Here is a 19,409-nt window from a genome sequence, read left to right as displayed (position 1 = left end):
CTGACAGAGGCGAGGCTGCCGGACACTGGCGCCACCGGGCCCTCTGACCACCACCAGTAGGCAACGGGTGAAGTGTCTTGCCCAAGGACACAACAACTGAGACTGTCCAAGCCGGGCTCGAACCGGCAATCTTCCGATTACCGTACAAGGCGAACTCCCAACTCTTGAGCCACGATCGCCCACAATCGTCTGATGACAAAGGAAGAGGAGAGGGGGACGGCATATTAGGAGGCAGTGAGAGAAGGAGAGGTAGGAGTGGAAGGATTTTAAATGTAGGGACTGTGACTGATAAAAGGAGAGAGCTGTTTGATATGACATGGCTTCATGCTTGGACAGAGCACTACATGAACATAGATAAACATCTGGACCGAAGCCTCCCAGTGCTTATTGGGCTGACAGGTGTGACCACACTGACATAAGAGACTAAAACTTTATTTTAGTTAGCTCCTTAAGCACACATTTAAATTTTTAGATAGTTTTACTTCACTCTGTTAATCTAGTTCCACAGTTACAAGTCCAGGATTTTGTTGTTATCATAGACGACGTCCCCTTTGATGATGACATACCGGATGAGCTCCTGATGTCCTCCCAGCTGGTAAATCAGGTGCTCCCACCTGCAGAACGACACAGAGGACAGCCTCTGTTATTTTTATTTCTTATTTCTAATGTAAAGCTGATACAATATTAGATTTTCAATGTAGGAAGAGGTCAGAAGTATCAGAAAAACACCAAATCTAAACATCTGCACACCAAAGTTTCTGCCTCTGATTAGGAATCACTAAAACTGCACAATTAATAAAGCTACCTGGTAAAATAATGGTTCAAATTATGAAACCATGCATTAATACAACATTACAGTTAAAGGCAGCACTAAACTGCAAGCAGTGAGTGACTGAGTGCAACACACAGAGTAAATAATTGCACTATTTCCACAATAGAAACACACAGCTGTTTCTTTAAATTTTACCTTAACTTTTTTAAGCTCCATAAAAACATGAAATTGGTCTTTGAAGTGTTCTCTGCTGTGGGTGGGCTTACCGTGTGGCGTTGAGGAGCAGCAGGTCTCCGTGCTTGTTGACCTCCAGCGATCCATGTGTGTGGGAGCGCCCGAGGGCGTAGGCCGCGTTGATGGTGGCGGCGGCCAAAGCCTCTGGCATGGACATCCTCATGTTAACACAGGCCAGATGCATCACTATCGGCTGAGGGAGAGAAAAAGAACAGAGGGGGATGTAAGCAGAGGGGAGCCTGCAGTTCCTCTATTGGCCACTTGAGGCAGACTCTTGAAGTGAATCAACCCCTCCAGACTTCCATGTTAAAATGTCCAACTTTACATGCCTACAGCAGCAGTTTGCACCTCAGTGGAAGCTAATAACTTATCATTCTTGCTTAAGGAAAAACGGAAACATAATGTTTAGGCTTCATGGGTAATGTCACAGTACTTACATCCATCTTTTATATACAGCGTGTGGCTGTGACAGAGACAAAGGAGGAGTCAGACATCCTGCACTCACCATAGAGCAGCAGTAGGCATTGGGGTTGAAGTCGCTGCCGAGGGCCACGATCACTCCGGCGTCCAGCATGTCTCTGGCCCGAGGCTGGGGCAACCTAAACATCAATAAATGTATTACTCGAAAACTCTCGGTTAAAGTGTGTGTGTGTGTGTGTGTGTGTGTGTGTGTGTGTGTGTGTGTGTGTGTGTGTGTGTGTGTGTGTGTGTGTGTGTGTGTGTTACAGTACCGCAGAATGTAAGCTGTAGTCGGCAGGAGGACCGCGGCAGTTTTTGCTTTGGCCATGGCAGCAATTCCTGCATCTGTCACCTCCTCCAGGTGACTGATGGCTAAGGCTCCAAGCTCCGCCCCCATCTGAAATAAATGCACACTCTGTTTAACAAGACAGGACCTCAGATGATTATTAATAAACAATTAAACTGTTAGGTTTCAGATAAATATCCAAAGGTCTCCGTGCAGCTCATCTGCATTTGGCCCCGGATCATCAATTATATTTTATGCGCCTTTAGTGTCTTTTTTTTTGTCGATAGTGACATTTCCCTCGCCTTCCTGACCATGTTTTTGGATGTGTTAGACTGTATTACTCTGAAAGTCAAAGATTATCAGCAGCTGAAATAACATATATTCTGTACACCCATATGTTCTTAGAAAAAAAACATATGGGTGTATGGAAACTGTTTAATAAGGCCACAAAACTCACATGACTCTGTGAACATTTGTTTTCTCAATCCATCTGTACGGGGATCTGGAGACTATCCAGATGCAGAAGAGCGTAGGTCTGGTAGTAAAGATGGTAATGAAGCATGCTAGTTTTCATCACAAAGGTGGAAACTAGCTGATATTTTTCTTTGGAGTTGGTGTAAACTAAAATAATATGAGTACTGTTGATCCGGTGAGCAGAAACTGAAGGTTATGATGTGGTTCAGAGGTGAATATTCATCTTTAGGCTGTAGCTTACAGTGTATACATAAGCTTCGGCAGATACCTGAGCAGAGTTCATGGGATGAAGCTCATCTCCATGGAAATTGATGTTGAGGCCCATTTGTTTGCCTGCCTGCAGGATGGAGCGGCTCGAGCTGAGGTCAAACACTCCCTGCTCACAAAACACGTCGATGTTGTTGACTCTGAGAGTCCCAGCAGACATCCTTTCCTTCAGCCGAGGCAGCTGAACTCTCAGAATGTCCTCTGTAGCTTCTGCCACTGTTTTCCCTCTGAAGGAGGAGGAAGACGTGGAGGAGGAGGAGGAGATATGGAATATAAGGCAAAAATAGTTATACTTACTTGGGCACTGCGTGAGCTCCGCAGTAGGTGGCAGAGATGTTTATAGGTAGGGAGCGCCGGGCCTCCTCGATCACTTCCAGCATTTTCAGCTCGGTCTGCAACTCCAGGCCGTAACCGCTCTTACACTCCACCAGGGTGGTGCCCGCTCGCTGCATCCGCATCAACCTGCTGCGGAGGGTCGCCAGGAGGTCCGAGGCGGGGGCGGCTCGAGTGTGCTCCACCGTGAAGTGGATGCCTCCACCTGCTCGGTGCACGTCCATATAGGTGGCACCTGCCAGCTGCAGATGGAGCGCCGAGCATGTCATCAACAGTTCAGATGCTCAGTGAAGCGAAGTGAAGTTAAGCAGAATAATTTACCTTCATTGCAAATTCATGCACCCGGTCCCCAGCCCAGACTGGATGAGTGTGAGCATCAACCAAGCCTGAAACAAGAAGTTTGCAGCAGTTAATCACTGCGAGAAGAGGCAGAAGTAAAAGGTCAAACATTAAAAGTACTTTGGACTTCGGCTCCTTCCTGATTTCTTAGTTTTTTTGCATATTTTTCACAAGCTTGATATCAAACAAATCATTTAAATTTAGCATCTTTAGTCTGTAAATTTGATGATGATAATGGGAGAAAACAGAAAACAAACAAAACAAATGTCTGGGAGTCTTTTGTTAGAACATCAAGTATTTTTTTACATTATACTAAGGCAAGAAATTCTCAACAATTCACACGTCTGACTGCTTATATTTAAGCCAACAGAACTGATACAGAGCTGATGCTCACCTGGCAGGACGCACATTCCTGCAGCATCGATCACTTTGTCAAACAAAGCTTCTGCATACTGAGCTCTGATGGTTTCTGCAGGCCCTACAGCTTTAATCAGCCCGTCACTGTGAGGGAAAAGCACACATTCATCCAGTAACGTTGTTCTCTGACATGTCATGAGTCTGTAGAGCCTGTAGGGGGCGCTCCAGTGTGTATCATTGGTCGTCAGGTTAAGAAATCACTTTTCAAATAACCTGAAACTGGTGCCCAAAAGCACAGCACAGCTCCTAACAAGCTCTGCTCACTTCTGTAGCTACATGAGATATTTTCCATCTTTCTGATGAAATCTGAGAGACTCTAATAAAGCTTCTTAACCTTCAACAGAGGTTATTTATGACTCCTGTCATATTTATTCATGTGCCGTGTTATTTTTAAGCATTTCCTAATGTATTTGTCAACCTCCAAAACAGATCTGTTTTTTTAAACAGAACCATTGATTCTATTGTAGTTTTCCACTTTTTTTTTTGCTATATTTTGATGTTTGCCACTGTAATATAGCTAACAGATCTACAGTGGCGTCTTGGATGACCTCTTTTGCATTAAAATGACTGAAAGTAATAAGTTACATTAGAACATTTCAGAGCATCTGTGATAGACAGAGATATGATAAATACAAATAGAACCATTTTTTAAAAAGCCTTTAACATTACATGGGGATGCTCATCATTTCAGTCACTAAAGCAGCTTGGTCTGTGAATTAGAGATATATTAGAAAATAACAATAAGAAGTAGTGTATAAATAAAATACCAAACCTGTCTAATTGTAGGGGAACATGGTAGAAGAGGCTCTGAATCAAACGTTTAAGAGACTTTAAAATTTTGCATTTGTGCAGCTACATGTGCAATAAAAACCTATCACCAGTTTAGTCATCTTTAAAATCTACTGTCTTTATTTTACTTAACAGGACAGTAAACATTTGACAGTCAAAACCCAATCTTTTACTCAATAATCCCTGTAGCCTTCTTTTGCCATCACATGGTGTAAAGCAAAAGGTGTCAAAGGGAAAAGTGCAGCTTCAACAGCAGGTCCTAATTTTCCTCATTTATTCAGTTTCCTGTCCGTTTATGTGCTTTTGTAGAGCACAAAGCATGCACATGTATAGATTTTGGAACCCAAACATTCCCACTTTCTTTACAATTCAAAAATCTTGAGATTTTAACAAGCTTCTAACCTTGCATAGACTTCTTCTACTGTGTTTAAATCCTCACACCAGAAGCAGTAGTCACTTTTGACCCCCGACCCAGATGTTTGACATCTCCTTTATAAAGCTTAGAGATCTGAGAATGTGCCTATAAAATTCAGAATTTGTGACAAACTTACCTTCCTATTACAACGCTCCCATTTTCAATCACGCAGAGATTTTGCATCCCATATTTGGTCAGGTACTTCTCAGAGTTTTTGCAGATCAAAACTAGCTGTTTGGCATTTTTAACCAGCAGTCTGTAAGGTCTGGACATTTTGACTCATCTGAAGTCAAACTTTAGGAGAGAGGGTGTTGAAGCCAACTCAGGAAACAGGCAAATATTTACCCAAGAGAGAAACAGCAGAGTTTAAAGTGCACAGAGGGGGGTGGGGCTTACTGTACACCCCCCCCCCCAAAAAAAAAAATCAGACGACACACAAACACACGTATTTTTTAAGAAAGGGTACAATAATCACTTTATTGTGTCTGTATCACGACATAAAACTGGTCTCACATACAGTAGAAAAAAAAAGATTCAAAGCTGCTTGAAAAATAACCCCAAACGTTCATTTGTTTCACACGGTGAAAGCACAAACACACATCAGCCCGGCATCACTCTCGCATCTCGCCGTCCTCTTCCTCCTCTTCTACACCTCTGATGTACAAAACATTATTGCACCTGTGGAGGTCGAGCACAGCATGAGAAAGCGTTTCCTTTCACCAGTCACTTAATTATTAACACAAGTTAGTCAAGTCTGACGACTTCAAACTGTTCAGACTCCCACTGATTTCTCTCTGTGGCGTTACAAAGTGTCATTCACATACCTGATGAGAACCTCACCGAGATGTCCGGCCAACGCTCCATCCACATACTCTTCTGTGTTTGCCAGCTGTAAAAAAATAATAAAAAATAAAACAAAGTTCAAAGGTCAGGTAAGATAATTGGTGGGGCAGAGAAGCCAAGACCTCCCTCATCCCAGCCACCTCCTCCAGCACATCCAGGGAAACACTGAGGTGTTCCCAGGCCAGCTGACAGATAAAATCTCTCCGGTGCTTCCTGGGTGTCCACCCAGAACACCTCACACAGGAGGTGACCTCCTCAACTGTCTCCTTTCAGTGTGGAGGTGTAGCGGCTCTACTGTGAGCCTCTAATAGCCAGCCATCCTTCGGAGAAAGCTCATTTCTACTGCTTGTATATCAAAATAACTAAAAAGAGCCTTAACAATACGATCAGGCCCAGACTAGCAAAGTTATGGCATTTTTCTACAAAAATCTTGTTGCTGCAGCTCCATCTGGTGGCAGATAGTTGAATAAATATTTAGGACACCAAATCACCAGCATTGGACTTAAAATATAATTTAATTAGATTTAATGACTTGTACATTCAGCACTGACTAGTGACAATGGCAATGATCAGTCGCCACAGTTGCACAAATTCATACTTAAAACAAGCGCTAAATAAACGAATAAAAAAAATGTAATCTGTTTTTACCTGATTTCACCAGGTAAAAACAGAGCCACTTTGGTGATACAGAAAACTCTGACTTTAAGTTTAGCATAGCCTAGCATGCCATTCTGTGGTGTAATTCTATAAATGTGAAGTTTTTAATGGGTAGAAACTGTTCATACTTCACAAATTATCAAGTATCAGGATGTTTTCCCTGAGCTGGATTATTGATGTTGTCCTAAGTATATTAATATGTGTGTATTTTCATCAGGGTGTATGTTTAGAACTACAAGTGAGGACAGTGTTGAGTTAACACAGGTCCCTTCTTCTGTGACTGTCTGGTCACTGGTGTACAGCCCAACACTGGAATGATGCTTCCTTGCAATGATGTCATTTTATCCTTCAACAGGAAAATACTACAGGTTCTTGTGTGACCCCATGAACACATTGCTCGAGTTTTAATAATAATAATAATAATAATAATGTATACTTGATCCCCACAGGGAAATTATTTTCTCTGTATTTAACCCATTCACTCAGTGAAGCAGTGGGCAGCCACTAATCAGGCGCCCATGGAGCAGTGTGTAGGGAAGGTACTTTGCTCAGGGTACCTCAGGGTAGCCGTTCAGTGGATTCGAATCCCAGACCTTCCAATCATGGGGTGACCATGCTATCTACTGAGCTATCCCTGCCCACAAAATAATTTTCTGTTGCTGGGTAATGCAGGGGAACTGTGTACTGACAGCTTGGAGGAGTTCTGTGTTGCATTAAGCAACAGTAAAAACAACCTTTCTAAGAGAAGAGCTTTGTTTGCTGCTACAAACACAGCGACAAAGAAGCAGAGGAGGCAAAGGTAACACATTACTCTGGGCTAACAGTTGTTTTTACTTGGATACAGAATAACACCAAGTTTAGAAAAATAAATCCAAGTCACCTTTCATGCTACAGCAGCTGCATTAATGCCAAACTAAATGAGCTTGTCAATGTTAAAAATCACATTAGCTGAAAACTGCTTTTATTTTGAAATCGAGTCTCAGTTTCTCTTATCGTAATACCTAGTCTATAAACAATGCATAATTTGACCGTAGAACAAATTTTAGGTAATTGAACAAGGCAAATGATCCACACCTGCATATTCATGTACCCGTCCACAGACACGAGGTAGCCCTTATATTCCATGCCCCACTTCAGCTTCACCATCACTGGTTTTCCTGTCAGGCCGTTCAGGAAGGGCTTCGGGTTCAGAGGTAAACTCTGGAGAAGCAGACCAATCAGAGATAAATACACACACATCAAATTCAGACACCAATGAAACAAACAGCTACAATTTAGCATCGTAATACCCGTACATGTCAAATCAAAACCATATGCAGTGACTTATTCTGATCTGTGATCTTATAATAGGTATCAGGTCTCTAAAAAGAGATCTTGCACGTTTCCTTTCAGTTTGCACAGTTTTCCAAAGACAAAGACGATTAAAAAATAAACCGTGAATTTTATAATTATCAAGTTATTATAAGTATTTAGCTTCAAAATATTTGTGTGGCAGTTAAATTAGACGTTTTCTGAATGAAGTTTGGTGCGACACTCTCCACAGATTCAAGCAGGAAGAAAATCGCCAATAAACAAACAGCCAATAAACAGGAAGCATTGAAACCAGCCTAATTATGTTTCCGTAGATAAACATAAAAAGTGAGGCTGCTTTCCGTGTGAGGATTCATTCATTATCTCTACAGTTATGAATGAGACGCTAGCCTCGCTTATGCTAACCAGCTAACAGGCTAGTCGCTATTCCCGCGCCCTTCTGAGTAATAAATCCCCCAAAACATCCGGTGAAGCTAAAATGTAAAGTTTTCCGAGCTTTACTCACCATTTTAGCTCAAAGTAAATAAGCACTGTGCGTTTTAAGGTATACGTTTGGTATCCTTTCGTCACAATAACGTTGCACTTAACAGCAGCACACGCTTTGCCGCCGACCGGAAGTCCTGCACTTTGCTTCCTGAGGAGTCTGCGTGTTTTTACACACCGCGACCTAGCGGTCAGAGGTCTCACCACACCCAAACCGTATTATTTATTTATTTATTTATTTATTTATTTATTTATTTATTTATTTATTTTATTGGTTATCATGAGCAGAACAGAAACATTTAAGACCATGAGAAACATGAGAAAAACAAACTGTGGTCAACCATCAAAGCAAGGGACAGCGCACAATTTAAAAAATCAACTCAGTTTAAATTAACAACTAAATGATTGAAAATTAAACATAACTCAGTGTTCCAACATGACAATGATCCCAAACACACATAAAAATGACAACTAAAGTTATTTTGCCTCATGATAATATACTTAAAAGTTAAATTGTGATCTGATTACTGTTCAAAGCAAATAAAAGCATCACTGTCGGTGCCTCCACCTGCCCTCAGCTGAACTGAAGGCAGATGGATAATGACATATCCTGTAGGTGCAACACCTGCTCTACTTATGTCACTTTGACATGCCCCTCACTCACAAACTGCTCACTAGTTGAACCCTGTGGCCTCTTTGGGGGTGAAAAGTTAAATAACTGTAATAACCGAGTCAGCCGGCTGTAAGTCTGAGCAGCAATTTCACTCCAGGCAAAAACAGTCTGACGCGCTCACATTTTTTCTGCGCTGAAGCGTTGAACAGTTTCTGAAGTATCTGACAAGTTCAAACCTGATGCGATGAATGAAACTAACACCTGACTTCCTGCTGTTAGAGGCTGTGATTGTCCAGAAATTCCTCTGAAATTGCAGCAGAGCTTTATTTGCATATTTGAAATACTTGTGTCCTTACATCATTTTAGCCTATTAGCCGCCCTCTGTGTAATTAACACAGTCAGTTTGTGTGTGTTTTATAGCATGAAGGAAATATGTGGCAGAGAGAGAATGAAAATGGCTAGAAATCCAAAAATTACTAGCAAAATATGTTAAAATAGGAAAGCTTGTCCATCCTGGTCACTCCCATAGCAAACTGTAACATTTTCAGCTTGGCCACCATTTCCAAACTGTACATTGTAGCATCTGTACTATCTTGTAAACCTTCCCTTTCACACTTGTTGCAATCCTTCTATCACAAATCACCCCTGACACCCGTCTCCACCCACTCCACCCTCCCTGGACTCTCTTCATTACCTCTTTTGTGCACTTGTCTGTTGATTTCGCTGGTTTAACTCAGGTATTTAGACTCATCTGCCTTCATTACCTCTGCTTTTTGCATCCTTACTGCAGAGAGATTTAAAATAATGACTTCAAAGCAGCAAAAGAGGTTCAAAACTGCTACAAAACATGAAAAATTAGTAAAAAGGGATGTGTTAACACTGCGTCAGGCTGGTGACCTGTCCAGGGTGTACCCTAACTCTTGCCCTATGGTTGCTGGGATAGGTTCCAGCCCCCTGTGATCATCATAAGGCTAAATGGAAGAGGATGGATGGATGGATAAAGGCATTCAAACTAGACTATAAAAGTTTTTGACGTGCCACAGAGATGGAAAAGTAGTATAAGACTACAAACTATCAAAAAGATAGTAAAATGTAGTAAAATGATAAGTAAAAGATGACTAACGTGAACACTGAGTGGGGGCTCAGTAAAGGGCTCACAGATGGAGGCGAGGGAGGAGGCAACACTAAAACACTTTGGCTTGTGTCTGAATACCTGCAGACACTAATGACACTCCTATAAGCTCCTCAGCAATTTAAACATTTATCAAAACTTCTTTTTTTTGGTTACAAATTTAGCTTTATTTAAATAAAATTGTCAAACCCTTAAATAATTTAAGTTATGATCTTCCTCCAGTGTAACCAACACATCCATTGTTCACTGGTGGCGCTGGTGGTGGAAAACAGACTAGAAAGACACACAACATGACTAGATTAAAAAATAACCTGAAACACATCCAGAAATACAACAAAAAGAGTGAAAGATGAGCACAAACTGAGAAAAACCAACACAAAGAGCTCCAAAACTGACCCAAAAACAACAATGGAGATGATAAAATGACTTTAAACAGAAACTGCCCTAAATAGATGTAAAGTGACCACAAAGAGCTTTAAGAAGACCACAGAGCATTATTGGAGACTTGTTCATTGACTTTTCTGCCCAAAAGCTGAGAAGATGAAAACATCTCTCTTGTCTTTATGGAGCTAAATCCTGGAAACTGTTTAAAACCGTGAGAAAAGAACAAAGTTTTCTCCTCCACAAAGAGCCAGGCAGGCGGTGACTGAACCAGGACAGGCAGAACAAAGTGAACAGGTGAGATAGTTTAACTTGGCTCACTGCTTATTGGACAAGGGTCAGGTGCTTAGAAAGCAGGTCACGGTCCGATTACACCGCAGACAGAGAAGCCAGAGCCGTGCTGGGTTCAGTCGAGCTTAAGCCAAATGGGCCTGAGAGGAAATCGGCGTTCTACCTCTGCTGAACACAGGGAGGCGCCCTGCAGCCTGCACGCTGTTGAAGCCACTCCTGCAGGCTGGAAGCTGGGGGCTTTCCCCTCTTCTTTTTATGGGCAGCGATGATGTGGAAAGCAGGATGAGTATTTAACTGGATCTTTCACTGGTTTTCTATGGACACTGGCGATGTCGTCTACAAAGGCTCGTGGTCGGCAGAGCAACCAGAGGGTGTAATTTGAAGTGCCTCAGCAGCTCACGCAGCTTCTGCATCCAAAGCCAATTAGTCAGAAATGTGGATGTGAGCACTCATGTGGTCCGTTCATCATCAGGGTCTATGTGGTCCCCTCAGGGGGTCCAAACCCTGTCAGGACCAGTGGTGGGCAATCATCAAACTCACTTCAAAGTGTCACAGCGTCAAACCAAAATCAGATCATGTCTTACATCGCTGCAGTCTGAAGCCAGTGATGCACAGCAACACCTCACTTTCATCTGATTTCTGATGATTCACTATAGAGAACTTTGCATTCTGGGTAAAATTTCAAGTTTCTTAAGTCTGTTTCAGAATGGTGACTCTTCAAAGCAAATTACAGCATATGAAAGCTTTCCTTTTTTGTGCCTACAATTTGATCCTGGACTGATCTTCTAGTTTTGATTCCCTCTGTGCCCAAATAGTTTCCCACTGTCATTTTGTAAGTCTTGCCAAATGTAAAACCATTTGTTTTCCTTTTAGCTCTCTTGAACATATAAATCCTTTTTTACTGGCAGTTGTTGCCCCATCACAGTCCTGTGAGAAAATAAGTACATTCCATGATTCAGCAGCTTGTGGAACCACCATTAGCAGCAATAACTTGAAATAATTGTTTTGTCTTCCATTGTTATGAAGGACTTTTCAGATTTGTTGACAATTGGTTAATCAAGTGCATTTGATCAGCACTTGGGTGCTACATACCCTCTCAACACCACCACCAACGGAAGCAGTGAGGTAGGTCTTCATAAAGAGATGTGAACATTGAAAACACAGTTTCAGAGGTTAAAACTGTAAAATATACATTGTTGGGTAGTTGACCTGAAACAATGAACTAAATAAAACACAAAAGAAGCCACATATTTCTAGTTTACTGCGGTTTTCAGATGCAGGTAATGCGTGTTTTGTCATCACATGACTCGTGTTATACTGTACATGTTTGCTATTAGCCGTTTACAGTTAGCTTGAAACTTCCACAGCGTCAGTCACGTTTTTTTTGTTTATTTGTTTGTTTTGTTGTTGTTTTTTGTCTCTCCACAATCACTAAATCACTTCCGTTTTGTTTCCCGATTTTTTTTTTCATCTTGTGTTTTATTTTTCTACTTGCTGGTGTTTTCTTAGGTTGGAGTGCGTTTGAGATGCTAGTCATTAATTGAAAGTCATATATTTAATATGAGCATCCAAATTTGCATGTCAAGAAGTGAGGAAATGCGCCTTTAAAGGAAGTTTGGACTCCCTGAACTCCTCATAAAGTCCCCCCCGCGTGGTCCCGGGTCCTCGTGCCGGGACCCCGCTGGTGCGAAGATGAGGCTGGGAGCACAAACTGGAATGTTCCTTTAAGTCGCAGAAAAATCCGGAGGGAGAGGCGGAGCTGGCGCACAGCGCTGTCACCGCACCTCCTCTGCGTCTCCGTGCGCCCTCAGAGGCAGATCACCGCAGGGAGATGAACCACGCCGCAGGTCCCGGAGCAGCAGACGAGCCAGGCAGACCCGTTCACTTTTCTTCCTCCTCTTCGGCCCTCCTCCTTTCTCTACGGGACACCTCACACCGTCCGGGATCATGCTGTTCCTTCATACGGCTGAGTTATCATCGCCCTGTTGGATCGCAGCTGAGTGAAAGAGAAAGTCCACACTGGAGCTGAACCCTGCGCACTTGCCTTGTGTTTTTTAAACTTTGCCACTGTGGATGAGCTCCCTGATTTCTGAGTAACTCCAGCGGATTTTCTGGCTCGCTTTTCTCCCCCACATATCTTGGTCTATTCCCACAGCAGAGGAGATATGTTTTTCTTGTTCGTGGTCAGCCTGGCTGTGTTTTCAGATGCAGGTCAGTGTGATGTTTTTTTTAAAAAAAATTTTATTAGGGGGGTTGCCACTGGGGCAACAATGTCTCCGTGGCAAGTGCAGCAATGCAGAACTCCCTTGAAATTTGGGGCAATTTAACCTCTCACTGCTCAGGTTTAAGATAATTAACACACATATGTTGAAAGATGATCATAATCAGCTTTTATATTAACCTCCAGGAAGAAAGAGAACAATAGAGGATGTGTCCCATCCTCAGTGTTTCCCTTTCAAAGAGCAGATATTGTGATTTATAGTTGAATAATTGAGTTATTTCTGATTAAAGCATATTCAATTTCCTGTAAAACCTGTGATTTTTGTTATTTTACATCCATTTATTCTCTCCCCATCAACACTGTGACATAATTCATATGGATCTACCGCCTAACAAAGAAAATCCACCTATAAAAAGTGCAAATATGCAATAATTCATCCTGTAAAATGTAATGTGAGCCTATCTGTGAGGTCTTGCACATGACAGAAGCAGTAGAGGGCTCCAGGTTTTAAAGTAATAAATCCACAGTGGGGATGACACTATTTGCCCGGAGGGGTGGAGTGGGTGGAGGGTTAGGGTTGTAGAGCGTCTGGAAGGCGTCTGAATGCTGCTCATCGTCCCCGAGCTGCCAAACTTTATCTGTGTCAGAGTCCACGCTGCCTGCGGTCCGTGGCAGGCAGGTGCACAATGCCTCTATTATCCTTTTTGCATAACATTTCCGATCGAGGTAAAACACTTGACTTGTGTACACACACACAAATACACACAGCCCATTTCTCAGCTGCCCCACTCACTCTCAGACTGAATGAGGTGTGTCTGTTCACTGTTCTTTGGCTGGTTTGATTTTTGGTCCACTGACACCGAAAACAAAGCGTTAGCCCAGCTTTAGTTTCACACTTTGTTTTTGTTTGGTTTCTGTTCGAATGAGAGTCCAGGAAAAGTGAAAGTAACCCAATAAAACCGGGAAAAGATGCAAAACAGGTAGAAATACAGACAGAAGAGGCTCAAAGATGTTAAATATACCACTGAAAGAGCTGCGAATCATCCAGAATGTGGTGAGAAAAAAGACCACAAATGGACAAAAACTGCCACAAAGAGAGATTGTGTCTTTTTGACAAACAGAATATTTAAATCTAAGTATAATAGGAAAATGTTTAGTTTTACTGGAAAAATTGAGAAAAATATTAATTTTCTTTCAAGATGATCCATGGCTCTTTGCTTCTTTTTTTTTTTTTTTTTTTTTTTTACACTAATGGGGCCAATTTTGTAGATGGACTGATATGTCTTTATTGGGTGATATCTACCCAAGCAGATAATTCCGGTTGGATTTAATCTGGTCTTTAAAGTATTTCCCCTTCTCTTTAACTCATTTTACTTTTGCCAATAGTCCCAAAGAAACTGCTGATATTGTTTTTCTGCAGAGTAAACTGGACTCGGGAGAGAAATTTTACTTTTAATGATGGTGTGAGAACCATTATTTTTAATATTTTAGTCAAATAATCCCACCTACATGGCCAGGTGTTGGTAAAGGTCAGTGTTTTGTTTTGGGGTTGTTGGGTTTTTTTTGTTTTTTTGGGTGGAGTAACCCTTTAAAGTGACTGAGGATGGTGTCATGTGAGTCCATAGTAAAGTTCCTTCTCTGCAAACCTTCTTCCTGCAGGTCTGTCTGAGGTGGTGTTTAATGGGGGCGTGGCCCCCCGTTGTGAGAACCGCGCCTGCAACCCCCGCATGGGGAACCTTGCCTTGGGTCGCAGGGTGCTGACGCAGACCGTCTGTGGCAACAACGGCAGCGAGCTCCACTGCTTCTACTCCGACCCCGACGCCAACCTGGCCTGCAGCCCCGCCAAGTGCACCAAATGCAACGCCGGCCTGCCCCACCTGTCCCATCTGGCCGGGGCCATGTCCGACTCCTCCTTCCGTCACCCGAACACCTGGTGGCAGTCGGCTGGAGGGGTGGAGTCGGAGACTGTGCAGCTGGACCTGGAGACGGAGTTCTACTTCACGCATCTCATCCTGGTGTTTCGCTCACCTAGGCCTGCCGCCATGACTCTGGAGCGCTCGCAGGACTTCGGGAGAACTTGGAGGATGATGCAGTACTACGCCACCAACTGCAGCGCTGCCTTCAGGCTGGAAGAGGGAAAGGCAGGCATTGGCCAGGATGGCGCCACCTGCACGTCCAAGTACTCAGGCGCCTACCCCTGCAACCGCGGAGAGGTGAGGCGATGCTCCAAGTCTTTAGGGGGTTTTTATGACATCAGTCACACTGAACATGAATAAAGAATTATTCTATTTCAAATCAACTCTAGCTCCATATTCCCACAAAGCAGGAAGACGAGCAGGGTTAATTTGCATATAATCTCTGAATATGAGCATGCAGAATCTGTAGGGATCAGTAAAGCAGTTTAGAGACAAATGGGAATCTCCGAACCATCAGCTGTCATCTGACTGCAGTTTAGCTTTCTAAACAAATGCGTGAAATGGGACATTTTGGTCTGGATCTCTCCCAGAAACCCCCAAAATACTGGCTCCTGTCCCCAGAATGTGTCATCTGACTATGCTCCAGATCCAGGATCCCAGCATATAACGGCAATGGAAAGAAGAGAAGCCAAACATATCTCTTACACAGTATTCAAAGACGGGGTATTTTTTTTATCTCCTCTTAACACAGGAGCTTTTATAGAAAAAAAATCCCCTTAGGTGCTGCCAAAATGGCTCTGAAACGTCAGGGCATGGACCTTTGGGGGTTTCCTGTGGGTCTGGCACTGAGGCGCTGGCAGTGGAGTCCCGTTGGGGGCAGGGCTGTTGATTGGGCTCGTTCTGGTGCATACTGCAGATGCTTGATTGGATTGGGATCTGAGGATTATGTGTATCTTGTGTTATGTGCTCGCTTCTGGTGGGAAGTGTCTTGCAATTGGAGCTGCAGTGTTTAAGTGGATGGGATGTGTCAAAGTAACATCGATACCAGCACCCAAGGTTCCTCTGTGCCTTTCACATGCAACTGCTTTTCTTAATTCAGTCACCGAGTCCTGAAATGACTCTCTGACCATGTCGTCTTAGTTTTATCAGCCTGGGTCTACTGCTCACAGCCTTCTAGTAAATAAATCTTTGGAAAAAACATAAACTGCACCTGTATTGCATTAACAGAGCTACATTTCTAGCAGACTGCAGAATCATTTAAAGTGTCTCTATAACCTGGTTGGGGTCCAGTTTGGGAGTATATGTCAAAATAGAGGTTGTGTGAGGTTTATTTTCATAGCAGATCTCAGAGGGATTTACAGTCTCTGTGATGGATAAAATTTAATGTTTCAGATTGCAGCAGCACAGATGGGACTCACTGGAATTAAATTTTGATTTTGCTTTTTCTGGACATTGTGCATCAGATGAAAGTCGCTACACGCCACATTTTATTGGACATGAAAGAGAAAATTATTATATTTGGCAACATGTTTTAGCATTTGTGTGTTTCCATTTTAACACCTGCCGCAGTCAGTTTACAAATGGTAAATGGCCTGTATTTGTATAGCGCTTTTCTAGTCCCTAAGGACCCCAAAGCGCTTTACACAACCAGTCATCCACCCATTCACACACTGGTGATGGCAGCTACATTGTAGCCACAGCCACCCTGGGGCGCACTGACAGAGGCGAGGCTGCCAGCCACTGGCGCCACCGGGCCCTCTGATTTGAAGGATGTCCATGGACGAGAGAGTGTAAAAGGGGGGGTGCAGTGCACAGAACCCACATTACCAAGTGAGGACATGAGCAATAATGGCCGGGTGGAAGGTCAAAGTTTGGTACATGAATGAAACCAAAACAAACCACTTTAATGTAACAGATGTGGTGACATAAGTGATATCAATTTATCCACTTCTGTAACTAAATACACCTGAAGAACCAAAGAGGCTTGAAAACCACATTTATATACACTCGTCATGGGCATACATTTTCATGGGAATTATGAGCTTTGAGTGATGTCTTTGAACTGAAAACAGTCCTCATCACGACTTACATTTTGACATCTAAGTCTCTGTGAAACTCTGAGACCTTGGTTTTATGGCTTGTTGGTGGTCTCATCTGGTTCTTAAAACACACAATCCAACACATTTTTAAACCCAAAGTTTTCTTTGTTGGTTGTTCCTGACAAATAAGCAACCCGGTGGTCTCTCCAATTTATTCACAGCAGGTACAAAGATGACCTAGAGCGTAGATCATTTCCTTCTGAAATCATAATGATTACAGCCTCAAGAGGAAAATAGTCAATCAGGGAAACCTCATGAAAGCACAGCCTGAAGCAGAAAAAAGTAAAATTCTGCAGGTAGATAACAGCAACAGTTTGAAGTTTAAAGGCTGCACTGTTACTGTTCTTCGACTGGCCTGCTTTCTTTCTGGAAGCAGTTTTGATGATCAGATTTGTATCAGGTCTCGAATTCCCACCTTTCCTCCGAGTCCAAACACCGCCAGCTTGCTCGGATAGCAGGTTAGCGCAGGTGGGAAGGAGCGCGGATGCACACCTGCAGGCGTGACAGACTTTCCTGCTCGTCGTGCAGCTTTTTTCTTCCTCCATGAATGAAGTGCTAATGATGTCACGGGTGACAGGTAAAGCGAGCTACTTAACAGCCAATCCTGAAGGGCAGCCTCTCCATCATTTAACCCCTCCTGTTGGAGCAAAGTCAGATCTTTCTGCAGTAAGTCACGCAACATTCAAGAGTCACACAGCACGCCGAGCAGAGGGAAAGCCAGGTGGGGGGAAGCTCCCCGAGTGCATGATTGAGTGTTTAATAGGCGTACGTTGACTGTAGCACGAGAGGGCTTCCTGCACTCCATTGATGTTTAATTGAAGCAGTGTGTGTTGGGAGCTGCTCTGCAGATGTGTGCTGAGGCACATGCCAAACCCGATGCTGTGCCGGGCTCCCCTGCAGCGCTTTCATATGAAATGTGGACTCTTCCCTGCTACTCTGAGGTGTTTCCGTGAGGCTCTCAGGTCTTTTTTCCCCTCTCCATCTCCTTTTGTGCGTGAAGGTTTGAAAATAGCAGCTTGTTTTCCGTCTCCTGCGTCTCTCCGGCTTGTTTGGGTGAGCAACCTGTGCTAGGAGCATGACCTGTTTGCCCTTTAACCTCTCCACTGATGACCCTGGGGTTGAAAGAGGTTAAGTAGTGCACTGACAGACCAGCTGCTGCTGCTCAGCTGCTCACACCGTCTGTGCACCTTTTGGTTTTTGCTTCTACATCATCTCTACTGACAGTCAAGGTCACGACATGACAACAAGCCTTATTTATGTATGTACTGTACGAATATAGAGCTTTATTCCATGCTAATCTCACTTGTTGTCTCATAAATACTAAGTTCTCACAGTTATGTTCATAGTTGGCCTGCACTCAGGTACTATTTCAATTAAAAGTCAGAAACCTGTTAAAATATATATTGATAACAGTACCTCAGGGGGCAGTAACATACATGTGGCCACCCTCACAGGCTGCAGAGAAGTAAACAAAGCAGAAGAGACATCGTGCGTGAGTGGATTCATGACCTCACCACACAATGGGTCTGCAGTGGTTGCTTACTATGAGTGCAGAGTTTCAGATTTGGATTTCTTTTCCAGTTTTGATTTGAAAAAGATCACGAATTCGGCTTTTACTTTTTTTTATAATGAAGGGTTCTTCAAAAAGTCCTACTTTCACTTATGCTTGAAAAACATCAGCCACTTTGCTTGTGTGGGAATTGTTTTGTCCTCTTTCACTACGGATGCACTAAGATGTGACTTATTCCTGACCTCCTTCTTTAGGGGTCACCACAGTGGATCATCTATCTCTCACCCTGTCCCTCACATCCTCCTCTGTCACACCAACCCTCTCCATGTCCTCCTTTGCTACGTCCATGAATGTCCTCTGAGGTCAACCGCTTTGCGTCCTTTGTCCAGTAGATCCATTATCCCTCCTGTGCACATGTCCAAACCATCTCAGCCTCTCTGAGGGGCACAGGGAACTTTTTGGAATAGACCAAACCCTCAAGGTTTGCCCACACCACGTCGCCGATTATACGCAAATTCCCAAGGCTTCAATAACACCTTTATTTAATTTGAGCTTTGTAACATTTACTGGAACCTTTACTTGTTGTTTTCAGGAGGGTCCAGCTGCATATTGTGGCTGTTATCACAAAAAAATGAATAACTTGAATAACTTTTTAATCAACTTTACATAAACTCACTTACCGTCAGTGACCGCTGAACAGACATGCCATCGCTTGTCTTTCATGGAGCTTTTTAGATGTCATATTGGACTCTGGTTGCGCTTAATGCACTTAAATTGACAAAAGAAATTAATATTCCACTGCTGTTTTAGATTATTTCTGCAGAATGAAACTTTTTTGGCTTCACAGAGTACCGACCCTCCTTCAGAAACAGAAATGTCAATGAAAAAATGCCACTGCGCTAAAATATAAAGCAAGATGAATAGCAGACGCATCAGCGGAGTGATGTTTGATTGTATGCATGCGTGTGATTGCGGTGTGTGGTTTTGTTTTTTTTGGTTTTTTTGGTTTTTTTTTTGCTTGCATGTGAGTGTCTGAGGCTGTGTGATGAGATAAGTGAGAGCTGTGGTGAATTTTGGGGAGGGGGGGGGTCATAGCTGGGAGCGATTACAGGCAGCAGGTATGCTCAGCTCTCTTCTTCTCTTCTTTCACCCGCAAACATGAAAGCA

The 19,409-nt window shown here is 43.1% G+C and overlaps 3 protein-coding genes across 3 annotated transcripts in view; 1 reads left to right on the top strand and 2 right to left on the bottom strand.

The window, feature by feature from the left end:
- Nucleotides 1-416: 416 nt before the first annotated feature.
- amdhd1 (amidohydrolase domain containing 1) lies at nt 417-5,111 on the bottom strand. The gene is made up of 9 exons (XM_004573744.4): nt 4,922-5,111; nt 3,559-3,665; nt 3,147-3,211; nt 2,790-3,067; nt 2,494-2,719; nt 1,738-1,862; nt 1,512-1,605; nt 1,039-1,199; nt 417-614 (listed from the first exon to the last, which is right to left on the bottom strand). The coding sequence occupies exons 1-9, from the start codon at nt 5,056-5,058 to the stop codon at nt 509-511; spliced, it is 1,299 nt and encodes a 432-aa protein (XP_004573801.3). The 5' UTR covers nt 5,059-5,111; the 3' UTR covers nt 417-508.
- A 137-nt stretch (nt 5,112-5,248) lies between these two features.
- snrpf (small nuclear ribonucleoprotein polypeptide F) lies at nt 5,249-8,257 on the bottom strand. Its single transcript, XM_004573743.6, has 4 exons — nt 8,102-8,257; nt 7,360-7,485; nt 5,610-5,674; nt 5,249-5,463 (listed from the first exon to the last, which is right to left on the bottom strand). The coding sequence occupies exons 1-4, from the start codon at nt 8,102-8,104 to the stop codon at nt 5,397-5,399; spliced, it is 261 nt and encodes an 86-aa protein (XP_004573800.1). The 5' UTR covers nt 8,105-8,257; the 3' UTR covers nt 5,249-5,396.
- A 3,915-nt stretch (nt 8,258-12,172) lies between these two features.
- ntn4 (netrin 4) overlaps nt 12,173-19,409 on the top strand; it is a 31,425-nt gene continuing 24,188 nt past the window's right edge. Inside the window, exons 1-2 of the mRNA XM_024801038.2 lie at nt 12,173-12,707; nt 14,377-14,930. Coding sequence (XP_024656806.1) covers nt 12,662-12,707; nt 14,377-14,930 — 600 coding nt within the window. The 5' untranslated portion in view covers nt 12,173-12,661. The remainder of the gene's footprint in view (nt 12,708-14,376; nt 14,931-19,409) is intronic.

Source organism: Maylandia zebra, linkage group LG17 (assembly GCF_041146795.1).
Source record: "Maylandia zebra isolate NMK-2024a linkage group LG17, Mzebra_GT3a, whole genome shotgun sequence".
NCBI classification, from domain to species: Eukaryota; Metazoa; Chordata; class Actinopteri; order Cichliformes; family Cichlidae; genus Maylandia; species Maylandia zebra.
The sequence above is the reverse complement of the archived record's forward strand: the minus strand, read 5'-3'. Positions and strand labels throughout refer to the sequence as shown.

What these genes read in the sequence shown, in the direction of transcription:
- amdhd1 (XM_004573744.4), bottom strand. Translation starts at nt 5,058, where the DNA reads ATGTCCAGACCTTACAGACTGCTGGTTAAAAATGCCAAACAGCTAGTT. An exon ending in AGGAATGTGCGTCCTGCCAG is followed by an intron (nt 3,212 to 3,558) that starts GTGAGCATCAGC and finishes TTCTTGTTTCAG; the next exon opens with GCTTGGTTGATGCTCACACT. An exon ending in ACTACAGCTTACATTCTGCG is followed by an intron (nt 1,606 to 1,737) that starts GTACTGTAACAC and finishes ATTGATGTTTAG; the next exon opens with GTTGCCCCAGCCTCGGGCCA.
- snrpf (XM_004573743.6), bottom strand. An exon ending in ACGGGTACATGAATATGCAG is followed by an intron (nt 5,675 to 7,359) that starts GTGTGGATCATT and finishes ATTTTTTTACAG; the next exon opens with CTGGCAAACACAGAAGAGTA. An exon ending in CTCGGTGAGGTTCTCATCAG is followed by an intron (nt 5,464 to 5,609) that starts GTATGTGAATGA and finishes CGACCTCCACAG; the next exon opens with GTGCAATAATGTTTTGTACA.